Genomic DNA, 14062 nt, shown 5'->3' on the forward strand with positions numbered 1-14062 from the left:
ACCAGTCCCACAGGGGAATATCAGGAGACCAAACCCCACTGCTGCCACGAACCTTCCTGCAACCCCTCCTCCGGCGGGACCCAGCTGCATCCCGGGGCTGTGTGCCCCCTCCGCGTGCCCAGCTCCACTCCCTGCTGTGGGCGAGCCCTGTCCCTCGCTGGTGGCTGCGGTGACACGTCCCCTCCCTGGGCAGGACCACGCGGAGCAGCCCATCGGAGCTGCCGCCACCATGGCCCACGAGATCGGCCACAACTTCGGCATGGTGCACGACGCCCAGGGCTGCTGCGTGGAGGCCACCCCCGAGCAGGGCGGCTGCGTCATGGCAGCAGCCACGGGGTGAGTGCTGGCACGTGTCCCCGGTGCCCTGGATGTGTCCCCAGAGCCCAGCAGGCTGTGGTGCTGTGTGCGGGCAGGGGATGTTGTCACCTCTGCTCTGGGGACAGGCTGGAGAGCTGGGAATGTTCCCTGGAGAAGGGAAGGCTCCAGGCAGAGCTCAGAGCCCCTGGCAGGGCCTGGGGGGCCTCCAGGAGAGCTGCAGAGGGACTGGGGACAAGGCCTGCAGGGACAGCACACAGGGAATGGCTCCCACTGGCAAAGGGCAGATTGGGCTGGGATCTTGGCAAGGAATTCCTGGCTGGGAGGGTGGGCAGGGGCTGGGCTGGAATTCCCAGAGCAGCTGTGGCTGCCCCTGGATCCCTGGCAGTGCCAAGGCCAGGTTGGACATTGGGAGCAGCCTGGGACAGTGGGAGGTGTCCCTGCCATGGCAGGGGGGGCTCTGGGTGGGTTGCATAATCCATGTGCTTGGTGCCAGTTCCCTTTCCAGTCCTTCTCCCTCTGGGTTTTCCACCTCCTGAGGATGTCTCATCCCAGATATCCCTGCCCTGGGGAACAGCAGCTGTTTATTCCCTGTTGTTTGAACACACCTGCTCTTCCACTTAGGAAGGAACAGTGGGACCCCACTTGTGGTTTCAGGGCTGCCAGACCCTGGCGTTGATCCCACAGGATTTAACCTCTGCCTGGGCGGATTGTGGTGGGGAAAAGCACATTTCTGGCTGTGTTCAGCCTGTGCCACAGCCATGTATATGAATATATATATAAATACATGTAGGGTACATGGGTTTGCTCAGCCTCCATGACCTGCAGGCTCTTACAGGTTTCCCTCCAGCTCAAGAGATTTCAAAATCACTTTTAAAACGTCTTTTCTGAGTCATCTTGAAAATCAGATGTCCTGATATGAAAATATTTTTCAGCTTTAAGAGGAAATGAAACTAAGAAGAAGGAAATGCTTCCTTCTTCTTCATAAACCACTGAAACTCCCACAAACCGTGAAATTAGAGAAGACTCTTGCTCAGAGGTTCTGTAGAAAATGGGTGTTGCTCCTGTCCCTCAGTTCCTTACACATTGTAGGCTGTGACTGTTTTATATTTTGCTCTCTCTGGGTCCTTTTTGGTGTTTCTTTTCCGTATCTCTTTCATTTTGAGCAATCTCACCCATCTGAGCCGTGGGGTTGTCAGTGGCCCAGGTGGGGTTTGCTGCTGTGGTTCAGTGGGGCAGGGAGGGTTTTCTTTGGGCTCAGTGGGGACAGAGGCCCTGCAGGTGTGGGGGCAGCCCCGGGGGTGGCTCGGGGTGTCTGCGGTGTCGCGGGGCAGAGGTGACACCTGCAGCAGTGCTGGGTGGGCACGGTGGGCTGGGGTCACCCCTGGGGGTGCTAGGAGGGGTTGATGTCCCAGAGGTGATGGACAGAGGCTCTGTCTGCCCCCATCCCATTCCTGAGCATTTGGGGTTCAGAATTGTCCCCTGGCTGTGCCAGCTGGGGTGGGAGATGTCCCTGGCTCACTGAACAGCGGGGAATCTGCTCTGGGGGGGTTTGTGCCAGTTTGTCCCTGTCCTAACTTCCCAGTTCTCCCTGGTTTCCCACCTTGTCCCGGCCCTGCTCCGCTCTGCCCGCACAGGCATCCCTTCCCTCGCGTGTTCAGCTCCTGCAGCAGGAGGCAGCTGGAGAACTACTTCCAGAAGGGAGGGGGAATGTGCCTCTTCAACCTGCCCGACACCAAGGACCTGGTGGTGGCACGGAAATGTGGCAACGGCTTCCGGGAGGAGGGAGAGGACTGCGACTGCGGGGAGGTGGAGGTACAGGGGCCTCCTGGGACCTGGAGGGACAGGGGATCCACCTGGGACCTGGAGGGACAGGGATCCACCTGGGACCTGGAGGGACAGGGGATCCACCTGGGACGTGGAGGGACAGAGTGTGACTCTCCTGGGACGTGGAGGGACAGGGGATCCACCTGGGACGTGGAGGGACAGAGTGTGACCCTCCTGGGACGTGGAGGGACAGAGTGTGACCCTCCTGGGACGTGGAGGGACAGAGTGTGACCCTCCTGGGACGTGGAGGGACAGGGGTCCTCCTGCAGCCCACCTCAGCTGCGGGAATTCCTGCACAGGGCATTTCCAAGGGAAGGGTTTGCTGTCACCACAGGGACTCCATCCCAAGGGTTTTCCCCAGCCCCACCTTCCTGAATCCATCTGTCCCAGTCCTGACTTCCTCCTTGACTTTCTCCTTGAGTGCCCAGTCCTTCCCCCTGCGCTCTGTGCCTCAGTTTCCCCCCTTGCAGGATGAGAAGGGCGATGCTGGGATGGGGGGGAATGGGCTGGGGAAGGGATGGCACCACTGCCCATGGAGCTGTCCTCTCCACGCAGGAATGCACCAACCCCTGCTGCAACGCCCACAACTGCACGCTCAAGGAGGGGGCTCAGTGTGCCCACGGTGACTGCTGCCACAGCTGCAAGGTGAGACCCCAGCTGCCCACCCCGTGCCCACCCCCTGCCCGTGGGATCAGCTGCAGACCCAGCCCTGCAGGGTTCACGTGGAACCTTGTGTCTGCAGGAGAATCACGGAATGGGCTGGGCTGGAAGGAACCTCAGAGCCCATCCAGCCCCACCCTGCCATGGCAGGGACACCTCCCACTGTCCCAGGCTGCTCCAGCCCCAGTGTCCAACCTGGCCTCGGGCACTGCCAGGGATCCAGGGGCAGCCACAGCTGCTCTGGGCACCTGTGCCAGGGCCTCACACCCTCCAAGCCAGGAATTCCTGCCCAAGATCCCATCCATCCCTGCCCTTTGGCAGTGGGAGCCATTCCCTGTGTCCTGTCCCTCCAGGCCCTTTTCCCAACTCCCTCTCCAGGAGAATTCCCTCTGGCAGCTGTGTGGCTGAGGTCCAGCTGAGGAATGTGTCCCCGTACCCTGACAGCCCCCAAGAGCCTCCCAGGGCACCTGTCAGGCGTTGCAGCCGTCAGCTGTGCCAGGAGGCACCGTCAGCGCCCCGGTGCCAGCCTGTGCCCGTGTCCCCCGCAGCTGAAGGTGGCCGGGACGCTGTGCCGGGAAGCAGCGGGCTCCTGCGACCTGCCCGAGTACTGCACGGGAGCCTCCCCGTACTGCCCGGCCAACGTGTACCTGCTGGACGGCTCCTCCTGCGCCCGCGGCCAGGCCTACTGCAGCACCGGCATGTGCATGACCCACCAGCAGCAGTGCGTGCAGCTCTGGGGCCAGGTCAGTCCCTGCCCTCACTGCAGCAGCCCGGGGGTCCCAGGACCCTGCCCGTGGGGCTGGGGGTGCTGCATGGAGGCTCTGGCACAGCCACAGCCAGACCAACAGCCAGGGGACAATTCTGAACGCCAAATCCTCGGGAATGGGATGGGGGGCAGGCAGAGCAGCTGTGGCTGCCCCTGGGTCCCTGGCAGTGCCCAAAGCCAGGTTGGACACGGGGGCTTGGATCCACCTGGGACAGTGGGAGATGTCCCTGCCATGGCAGGGATGGCACTGCATGGGCTTTAAGGTCTCTTCCAACTGAATCCATTCTCTGACCAAAATCCTCCACAAGACTCCAGAAAATAGGGAATTTCATCCCTCGTGTCCCTGGCCTGGCACCCAGAGCAGCAGCCCTTGGAGAGCTTTGCCTGTGTGTTCTCCCTGAGCATCACGTGCTGCCGCCGGGGTCCCTGCCCGCTGCCCGCAGCCCCAGAGCTCTCCCTGTGTGCAGGAGCGTGGCCAGCGCCCGACGCCTGTTTCCAGGACGTGAACATGGCAGGGAACACCTACGGCAACTGCGGCAAGGACAGCCAGGGCCGCTACGTCAAGTGTGACAAGAGGTGGGCGCAGCGCTGGCACCGGGTGTCCCCTCCCGCCCCCACAGCTGCCCCTGCCACCCCTGGGAGGGCCCTACCTCAGCCCTGCCTCCGGGCATCAGCCCTGCTCTGTACCCCAGGAAGCCAGCAGAAGCCACCAGGCCCTCCTGGGCTCTGTCCCCATGGCTGCTGGGAGCTGGGGCTTGGAGATCTCGAGGTGTTTTCCAGCCTAAGGGATCCTGTGATTGTGGTGTCCCACCACGAGCAGCCCCCAGCCCAGCCTGCTGGGAGATCAAAGCCAGTGCCAGATTTAGGGAGTGTGTGCTCTCCGCTGATCCCAGTGACCCCAGGGGTGTTAGAGCCTCCCCTCCCCCTGGCTCTTTCCCTCCATCATTTCTGTGCTGTCCAGGATTTATCCTGCTGAGCCTCTCCAGCATAAACCCAGTGGCAATGACCCCCAGGTGTGGGACGGCGGGGCTGGGGGGTGAGGGAGCCGAGCCCCCCGTCCCAGCTTCCCCCCGGCCGTGCCCGCTGCAGGGATGCCATGTGTGGGAAGATCCAGTGCCAGAGCTCTGCCAAGAAGCCGCAGGGCACCAACACGGTGTCCATCGACACCACCATCCGCTTCAAGGGCCGCGAGGTCAAGTGCCGGGGCACCTTCGTCTACAGCGCCAAGGACGACCAGGAGGACCTGTCCGACCCCGGGCTGGTCCTGACGGGCACCAAGTGCGGGGATGGCATGGTGAGTGCCCCTTCCTGCCGCGGGCCCTGCCGGGGGGCACCTTCCCCGGGCTCTGACCCAGCTCCGGGCTGCACATGGCTCTGCCCTGCCTCCCAGCCGGGCCCCGGCAGCGGCTCCTCCGCACCCGCAGGCCCTGTCTCGGGGACACCTCAACTGCTGCCACCAGGTGCTTGTAGGCCACCAGGTTCTTCTCACCCGGGGCATTTGTGGGCATCACCAGATACTCAGTCACGTTTAGGCCAACAAATCGTTCTCTGTGCCCTCCAAGTTTCTTCAGCAAATCAGTTCAGAGTGGAGCAACCCCAGCGGGAATTGCCCCAGGATTTCACGGATGAGGCTTCCTCCTATGAAGAGATTGTTTCCCAGAGGAAACAGGAAATCTCTGCCAGGAGTCAACGTGACAAATCCAGTGCTAATTGGGCATTGGTCTCTGCAGCCCCTGCATCTCCAAGGACTTTGGAGGGGGCCAGTTGAGCTGAGAGAGGGCAGGGGCTGCTGGAGGACAGGGAAGGAGGGATGTGTTCCAAAGAGAGCTGGCTGTGGAGACACAGCCTTCCCTGTCTGGCATTTTAACAGTGAAATTTTCTTTGGGAAGGCCAAAGCGGTGACATTTTCATGAGGAAATATTTGAAATCCAGCATTGTTTATTTTGGCCAGTGCCTGGGCATTAGGGCCAAATGGGAAATGGTTTCTCCAGGAGCTGGCAGGTGGGCTGTGTGTGGAGGGGGTGGGAGTGGTGGTGCTGGGCTCTGGAGAGGGGCTGGGAGCGGAATCCCGCGGCTGGAACCTCGCGATTTCACCACCCTGCATTTTCCAGCAGTCAATCCTTTGCAGAGCCCCCAGCTGTCCCTCTCTGGGCCCCTCTGTGACCCCAGCCCCTCGTGTCCCTCCCAGGTGTGCAAGGACCGGCGCTGCCAGAACGCGTCCCTGTTTGAGCTGGAGAAGTGCGTGTCCCGCTGCCACGGCCACGGGGTGAGCCACTGCTGGCACCCGCAGGGACCCCTGCCACCAGGGACAGGGCTTGGGGCCAGCCAGACGCCTCCCACAGGCATGGGCCCTGTGAGCCAGTGGATTTCTGCCTCTCAGACCTGTCCCAGGTGGGGCTGGGCTGGGACCTTTGCTCACCCGGCTCCAAGTGAGAGGAAGAAGATGGTTGGTGGTGTAAGCACCATCTGCAAAACGTGGATCAGGGCCTGATTTCAGCTGGAGAGTGTTTGCAGCTCAGAGCAGGTGCCTGGTCCCCCTGAGAGCAAAACAAGAGTTGGAAGGAGAACTGGGACAGCAGAAAGGCAGGGAAGTGGTCCAGGGAGTGGAAGGAGACATGGTTCTCCAAATCTGAAAGGTTACAGAGGTTTGAGCTCTGTGGAGTGCAGGGCTTTGTCAGATGAGGCAACAGAATCTGCTGTGGAAACTCCTGCTGGGTTATGGAAGGGACGTGACAGATAGAACATCTGATTTACCCTTTTGTGACTGGTAAAACATCCACACCTACCCTTTTGTTCTGCCCAGCATGCTTGAGGCTCTCAGAGCTGGAGTTGGTGAGCCTGGAGATGAGAAGGCTCTGGGGAGACCTTCTGGCACCTTCCAGCACTAAATGGGGCTTATAAAGAAGAGGAAGGGTGACTTTTTGCATGGGCAGATAGTGACAGGAGGAGAGGAATGGCTTCAAGCTGAAAGAAGAGATGTAGATGGGATATTGGGCAGGAATTGTTCCCTGCAGGGTGGGCAGGCCCTGGCACAAGGTGCCCAGAGCAGCTGTGGCTGCCCCTGGATCCCTGGCAGTGCCCAAGGCCAGGCTGGACACTGGGGCTGGAGCAGCCTGGGACAGTGGGAGGGGTCCCTGCCATGGCAGGGTGGCTCTGGGAGGGATTTGGGGTCCCTTCCCACCCAAACCATTTCAGGATTCTGCGATGTCCACGGGGGAGCATTGTCAGAGGTGAAGCTTCTTCAGCCCAGACTTGTGTCACCATCTGTTCATTCCTGCCCTGTGGACCACCCCTGCCACACATCCCAACCTCTCCTCTGTCCCCAGGTCTGCAACAGCAACAAGAACTGTCACTGTGACCCGGGCTGGGCGCCCCCGTTCTGCGAGAAGCCGGGGCTGGGTGGCAGCGTGGACAGTGGCCCCGTGCAGAGCCACAGTGAGTCACAGCTCGTCCCCAGGGCCCCGAGGTGCTCCTGGGCTGCAGCGGTGCCAGGGGAGGGGGCGTGCTTCCAGAGGGGCTGCGTGGGGCCTGTCCAGGCAGTCTGTCCCAGCTCTGGCTGCTCGGTGGCCACCCACTGCCATCGGAGGCTGCTGAGGGCCCGTTCCCTTCCTGGAGCTGGGAGCAGCAGGGATGTCTCCAGCTCCAGAGTGGGCAGATGGGGTCACCACGCCCATGGAGTGAGGCCAGAGGCTGGTGGCTGTCCCGGCCCCTCACTCGTCCCTGTGCTTCCCCTGCCAGACCACGAGTCCATCCTGATCGCCCTGGTGGTCATCTTCCTGTTCCTGCTGCCCGCCCTGGCGCTGAGCATCTACTACTGGTACCGCCAGGAGAACTCCCTGCTCGCCAGGTGGATCAAGGACACCAGGCACAGGGGCCACCAGGCCTGCAGGTGTGTGGGGCACCCCTGCCCTTCTCTCCCGGGCACCCAGTGCAGTCTGGCCCTTGTTTCACCCAGCCTGGCAGCGGCTGGGGGAGATGGTGGTGCACAGCCCCTGCTCCGGTGGGAGACTGCTCTGGAGTCTGGACAGACTGTCCTGGGAAACCCAAGGCTCTCAGCAATTCCCTGAGCCCAGGACATGGATGGTCCTCTGGACAGGACAGTGCCAGGGAGGGGTGGAGATGGCCTGGTATCAAGGAGAATTCTCATTCCTTGCAGGCTGCCCATCACAGACCATCCCTGTCACACACTGACCATTTCTGTCACACACTGACCACCCCTGTCACACACTGACCATCCCTGCTGCCCATCACACACTGACCATCCCTGTCACACAATCACACACTGACCATCCCTGTCACACACAGACCACCCCTGCTGCCCATCACACACTGACCATCCCTGTCACACACTGACCATCCCTGTCACACAATCACACACAGACCATCCCTGTCACACATTGACCATCCCTGCTCCACACACTGACCATCCCTGTCACACACAGACCACCCCTGCTGCCCATCACACACTGACCATCCCTGTCACACAATCACACACAGACCATCCCTGTCACACATTGACCATCCCTGCTCCATACACTGACCATCCCTGTCACACACTAATCTTCCCTGTCACACACTGACCTTCCCTGCTGCCCATCACACACTGACCATCCCTGTTCCCCAGCAGCAAGGGCTGGCTGTTAATGAGGTGTTAATTGAGACAGGTGCTGATGGGCAGCATTTTAGAGGCAGCCGTTGTTCCCCTGGTTGCTTTATTTTGCCATGTCCCTAATTCCCAGCAGGAAGAAGTCCATGGGTCGGAAGTCGAGCAGTGCCCATCCCAAAGCTGCTTTCACCCTGAGGAACATTTCAGCCTCCAGCCACCCCCCTGAGGTAAGTGATAACTCACCAGGGTCAGGGATAACTCACTAGGGTCAGGGATAACTCACCAGGGTCAGGGATAACTCACTAGGGTCAGGGATAACTCACTAGGTCAGGGATAACTCAGCTGCCAGGTTTGATTCCCTGCTGGGATGTGGATATCACATCTGCTCCCAGGAACTGGGCAAGCCCTGGTGCCCTGTGCTGCCCCGTGTCTGCACTGAGCCCATGGCCAGGTGTGCCCATGGCCAGGTGTGCCCATCCCTCCTAAAACTGTTTGTTGAGCTCAAACTCCCCTGGTGATCACTGGGAAATCCCCTGATTTCCACTGGGAAATCTCCCATATGGAAAAAGGATAGATGGGAGTGAGGAATGATCACAGCCTGTGTTGGAGGGGGGGTGTGGGTGTGGTATTTTCTCATGTTAATGAGGCCAAAATTCAAACAAAGTTGGTCTTTGGCTTTGTAGTTTGATTTATGGTGTCCTGTTCTTCCTTCTCGGGTCATTGCTCTTGGCTCCTGCAGGTTTGGTTATCCCTTCATTTGGTTATTCCCTCATTTTCCAGTCCTTTTATTTATCCTGTACCACACTTCAGTGACTTTTAACTTTGAACCTGCATTGGTGCTTTTTGAGCAACAGCGCCGAATTTAGGAAGAATTCAGGTTTTTTGGATGCTGGAAATCTGGTGTGGATTCAGCAGAGCTGACCCTGCTCTGGGTCTGCAGCACCTTTCTCATCCCCATGGGCTCCCATGGGGTTAGTGAGGAGCAAACACAGAACCACAGGACCAGGAAGGCTGGAAATGCCCTCTAATGTTCATACCTGAGACCATCAAACCCAGCCACCAGCGCTGTGTTTCACCACGGAACACGTCAGCTTTTGGGTGGGCCGCTGAGGGCGGTGGTCCCAGAAAGTGCTCCTGCAGCTCCCCAGAGGCCAGGCCTCGAGGGGACGTCTGCTGTTGAGCAGCAGGAGGAGGTGACCCCAGGATGCTCCCCCTCTCTCCTCGCAGCAGGGCCCACGGACCGCGTTCCTCCCCAAGGCCGGCGCTGCCCAGCCCGGCTCTCAGCCCGTCAACGTCGTCCACCCGCTTCGCCCGGCTCCCCTTTCCATCCCCCCCCGCCCCAGAGACCCCAGACCCGCCAGGCCCCCTCCCCCGGCCACCAAGTCACCCCTGGTCCCCACCAAAGCCGGCGCCTCCCAGGCCAAGCTCCCACCTCCGAAGAAACCTCTTCCCTGCAGCCCCGTGAGGAGCCCCCAGGTGAGCTCTGCTGCCTCGGTCCCCCCGACCCAGGGAAGCCCCCTTGCTCTGGCTGGGGTCGGGCTGGGCTGTCTCAGCCCCTTGAGGGCCAGACCTGTGCTGACATTGCAGAGAGCCCATCAGACCTGAGGGTGCTTTAGGGTTTTTTGGGTGTTCTGTGCTTTGAAGCCTCTCAGCTCTGCAGGGGGAGGGAGGTTTGTAAGGAAGCCCATCAGACCTGAGGGTGCTTTAGGGTTTTTTGGGTGTTCTGTGCTTTGAAGCCTCTCAGCTCTGCAGGGGGAGGGAGGTTTGTAGGGGCTCCCTGGATGTTCCTCTAAGGATTTTGTCTCTGCCCGTGCCCTTTGTGATGCCAGGTGGTCCCAAAGCACCAAGCCCCCCGCCGGCCGCTGCCGGGGAGTCCCCTCCTGGCCAAGGAGCTGCCCCCTGCACACGGACAGACCCTGCTGGTCATGGTCCCTCCTTCCAACTTCAAGGTGTCGGGGACGAGTGGCTCGAGCCACCCCACGAGGCCATTAAAGTGAGTGGGGAGGAGCTGGGTGTCCCCACAGCTGGGGTCTGGCTGCTGGGGACACTGGGGGTCCCGTGGGAGGGACATCCCAAAGGTGGGGTGGGGACACTGGGGGTCCCGTGGGAGGGACATCCCAAAGGTGGGGACACTGGGGGTCCCGTGGGAGGGACATCCCAAAGGTGGGGATACTGGGGGTCCTGTGGGAGGGACATCCCAAAGGTGGGGTGGGGGCACTGGGGTCCCATAGGAGGGACATCCCAAAGGTGGGGGCACTGGGGTCCCGTGGGAGGGACATCCCAAAGCTGGGGACACTGGGGGTCCCATGGGAGGGACATCCCAAAGGTGGGGGCACTGGGGTCCCGTGGGAGGGACATCCCAAAGCTGGGGACACTGGGGGTCCCATGGGAGGGACATCCCAAAGGTGGGGTGGGGGCACTGGGGGTCCCGTGGGAGGGACATCCCAAAGGGGGGGTGGGAGCACTGGGGGTCCCGTGGGAGGGACATCCCAAAGGGGGGGTGGGAGCACTGGGGGTCCCGTGGGAGGGACATCCCAAAGGGGGGGTGGGAGCACTGGGGGTCCCGTGGGAGGGACATCCCAAAGGGCTCAGCCACGGCTCCACCTGGAGTGGCCAAGACTGGCAGAGAGTGACCAAGGCTGGGTGGTGGAAGGTGCCAGGATAAGGGTGATGCCACCGCTTGGGAGTGCCCTCCCAGGCCAGAGCTGTGGGGCTGCTGGGGGATGAGGGAGTGAAGGGATGGACGCTGATGCTCTCTCATCTTTCCTCCTGCAGACCGATGCCACCTCAAAGGTGAGTGGAGGGCATTTACAGACCCCTGTGGTGGGGTGGCTTTGGGTCAACACTGGGCTGGGAAATGGGGATCAATCCACCGTCCCAGGGGCTCCTGGATGAGCAGGACACGGTCCCTCTGGGCACTGCAACAGGGCACCTGTGTCCCAGGGAATGGAGGATGTAGGTTTTGTTTGGAGTTGGGAGATGAAGGCCAAGTCCTTGACAGTGCCACTCCTGCTCCCAGCTCTCGTGCACTGCTGAATGCTCTGGGTGTGGGGCAGGGGGCCTCAAGGGATCCACTCCTGACAGCCAGACTCGGGGGCCGTGTCCATGGAGGAATTCCTGAGCTGGGGAAGGTGGAGCTGGTGGTGTCTGGTGCCTGCACTCAGACCAGTTGTGTCCTTTCTCTTTCCTCTTGCTCCAGGCCAGTCCCAGCCATCAAAGTCCAATCCACCTCCTTCTCCTCAAAGAAGTGACAGTCCCAGGACACCTGGCCCACCCTTCCTGAGCTGGCTCTCCTGATTTGCACTGCTGTGGCCACAGGGCTCTCCCGTTCCTGTTTTAGTAACCCTTTTGATACCAGAGGACTATTTTTGTAAGACAGAATTTGTATTCAGCACACAAACTGTAGCGGTGGGGTGGGGAGGGGACGTTGGCACCAGGCTGGACCAGGGGTTGGTTGGAGGTGGGCTTCCCATGATGGAGATCCCACCACGGCTCTTGGCACTGCTTCCTGGCCCATTTCCCTCCCAGCTTCAGTTCTTTGGACATTGCACACGGGCTGGGAGGGGCTGACTGGGGGAAGTGAACATCCCCACCGATGGAAGATGCTGGTGACAGCGTGATGTCCTTGCAGCTACCTCCTCCTCCTCCTTCTCCTCCAGGCCTGCGAGCCCCAGCCGCTGCCAGCGCAGCTCCACGCCGGGCATCGTCACGACAGAAACCTGGTGCCCAGGCTGGACTGGGCCACGCAGTGCTGGGACATTTCCATGAAGGATCCAAGTTCTCAGGCTCCTCCTGACCTCCTGCCCCATTGCACAAGGAAAAGCGGTGACGATCCTGGGGTCACCTGGAAGGAGAAACTGTCTGGGAATGTCTGAATGCCCCGAGTGCCAGTGGCAGCTGCTTCCCAGGGTGCTTTTGAGGGGCTCGGGAGCCCTCACTACGTTGCCTGTTCCCTGCTCCTGGGCCAAGCCCAGCAGAGGCTCCGGGAGCCGCTCACACTCCAAGGGGAAGGAGCCACAAGCCGGGAACAAGAGCAGGAAAACCGCCCGTGCCATTGGCTTGTCCCAAGCCTTGGCCAAGCCACTGCATTTCTCTGTGCCTCAGTCCCCCACCGGGGCTGTTTCCTACCTCACAGGGCTGTTGTGAGGTTTGACAAAGGGATTCCTGGAATCCCCAACCCTCCATCCAAGGTGCTGTTGACCTGCACAGTTTGTGCCACTTTCCTGTGACTTGACCTGCGGCTCGATCAGGGTCTGAGATGACAACAAAGACTTTGAAAAGTCCCCTGGCTCCTCTGGCTCTTTTCTTGCTCCCTGTCCCCTGAGCCTTCAGACACCAGGGCACCGCCAGGGCTCTGCCCACACCAGAGCCAGCAGATCCCAGGGATCCAGCTGGGTGTGGCCTGTCAGATCCCATCTGACCTGGGAAAAATCCTTTTGGGATGTGTCCAGCCATGATGCAGGTTCAGGGAGAGCCCTTGGGCAGCTCCTCTGGGGTTCCACTGTCCCCAGTGTCACACAACAGGTGGCTGCAGCTTGTGGGTGAGGCTGCCTTAACTCAAGCTGTCCTTGCCCTCGGGCTTTGTCCTGAAGTTGTTAGTGTCATGCCTGGGTCTTCCCTGAAGCATCCTCAGGAGGAATTTCTCCATGGAAAGGCTGGTCAGGCTGTGGCAGGGGCTGCCCAGGGAGGTTTGGAGTCCCCCCCAATGGATGTGTCCAAGGAAGGGCTGGAGGTGGCACTCAGAGCTCCGGGCTGGGGACAAGGGGGGATCGGGCACAGCTTGGGCCTGGTGGCCTTGGAGGGTTTTCCAGCCTCAGTGACTCTGTGTTCACAGGGTTCTGTGATCCCTGGTACCTCCACATCTCTCTTGGTTCATGGGTATGCAGCTGGGATCAAGGATCCAACATCTCCTCTAACTCTGATAACAAAATCAGAAAACCAATGTCATTGAGGTTGGAAGGGACCTCTCAAGGCCATCCTCAGGTGAGGACCAGGACAGGATTAATGAACTGATCCCTAAACATACCCAAAGTCCCATTTTTTTAGGGATCTCCCAAGGACTTCTGTCATGGTCAGACTTGAGGAGCAGCCTATGGAGCTGCTGGAGAGGGATGTCCTCCCTTCCCCTGCCCAGGGCAGGGACCTGCAGGGGTTAAACAGCTGCAGAGGGTTTGCAGAAGTCCCTGCAGTGATGAAGTGGTTGGAAAAAACCTCTCTCAAGGATCAGACATTCAGCTTAATGACAAAGTGAGGAGCGACAGTGCTGTGACAAGGACCTGTCTGATCCCATGGAGCTGGGGCAGTGTCCCCGGGCTTGGACTCTGGCCCAGCAGTGGCACCGTCCTGGCCATCACAGGCCCTTCCCCTGGCACGGGGCAGTGCCCCTGCCACGCTGCCCCCGCTCCCCCAGCAGTGCAGCACTGGGTCACGCTGTCACACGGGGTCACACTCTGTCACACTGTGTCACAGCGTGTCACACTCATGGGTCTGGGGGCTCAGGCTGGGGAGGGGTTGGCAGAGCCCTTTGTGCCCCAGGGCTGCTGCCCAGCGGGGCTGGCCCGGGGCTCTGCTCAGCAGCACAGCCAGTGCTCCCAGACCCCTGCCCAGGGCCCCTTCCCTCCCGGGGATGTCCCCGCACACCCAGGGCTGTCCCTCGGGCTGTCCCGGGGCAGACCGGCTGCAGGATGAGCCTCACAGCCCCTCTGCCGGGCACAGGGAGCGGCGGAGCTGGGAGCAGAGCAGAGCAGAACAGAGCAGAACAGAGCAGAACCGAACAGAACAGAACCGAACAGAGCAGAACAGAGCAGAACAGAACAGAACAGAACAGAGCAGAACGGAACAGAGCAGAACCAAACAGAGCAGAGCAGAACAGAACAGAGCAGAGCAGA

At 60.6% G+C, this 14062-nt stretch overlaps 1 protein-coding gene across 1 annotated transcript in view; it reads left to right on the plus strand.

Moving 5' to 3' along the window:
* ADAM33 (ADAM metallopeptidase domain 33) overlaps positions 1 to 12457 on the plus strand; it is a 30759-nt gene extending 18302 nt beyond the window's left edge. Inside the window, exons 11-24 of the mRNA XM_041427615.1 lie at positions 194 to 336; positions 1953 to 2130; positions 2698 to 2787; positions 3351 to 3543; positions 4033 to 4144; positions 4658 to 4862; positions 5757 to 5834; positions 6895 to 7003; positions 7307 to 7457; positions 8311 to 8401; positions 9402 to 9650; positions 10004 to 10167; positions 10950 to 10967; positions 11374 to 12457. Coding sequence (XP_041283549.1) covers positions 194 to 336; positions 1953 to 2130; positions 2698 to 2787; positions 3351 to 3543; positions 4033 to 4144; positions 4658 to 4862; positions 5757 to 5834; positions 6895 to 7003; positions 7307 to 7457; positions 8311 to 8401; positions 9402 to 9650; positions 10004 to 10167; positions 10950 to 10967; positions 11374 to 11425 — 1833 coding nt within the window. The 3' untranslated portion in view covers positions 11426 to 12457. The remainder of the gene's footprint in view (positions 1 to 193; positions 337 to 1952; positions 2131 to 2697; positions 2788 to 3350; positions 3544 to 4032; positions 4145 to 4657; positions 4863 to 5756; positions 5835 to 6894; positions 7004 to 7306; positions 7458 to 8310; positions 8402 to 9401; positions 9651 to 10003; positions 10168 to 10949; positions 10968 to 11373) is intronic.
* Positions 12458 to 14062: the final 1605 nt, after the last annotated feature.

This window comes from Onychostruthus taczanowskii, unplaced genomic scaffold, assembly GCF_017590055.1.
Source record: "Onychostruthus taczanowskii isolate IOZ18803 unplaced genomic scaffold, ASM1759005v1 scaffold117, whole genome shotgun sequence".
NCBI classification, from domain to species: domain Eukaryota; kingdom Metazoa; phylum Chordata; class Aves; order Passeriformes; family Passeridae; genus Onychostruthus; species Onychostruthus taczanowskii.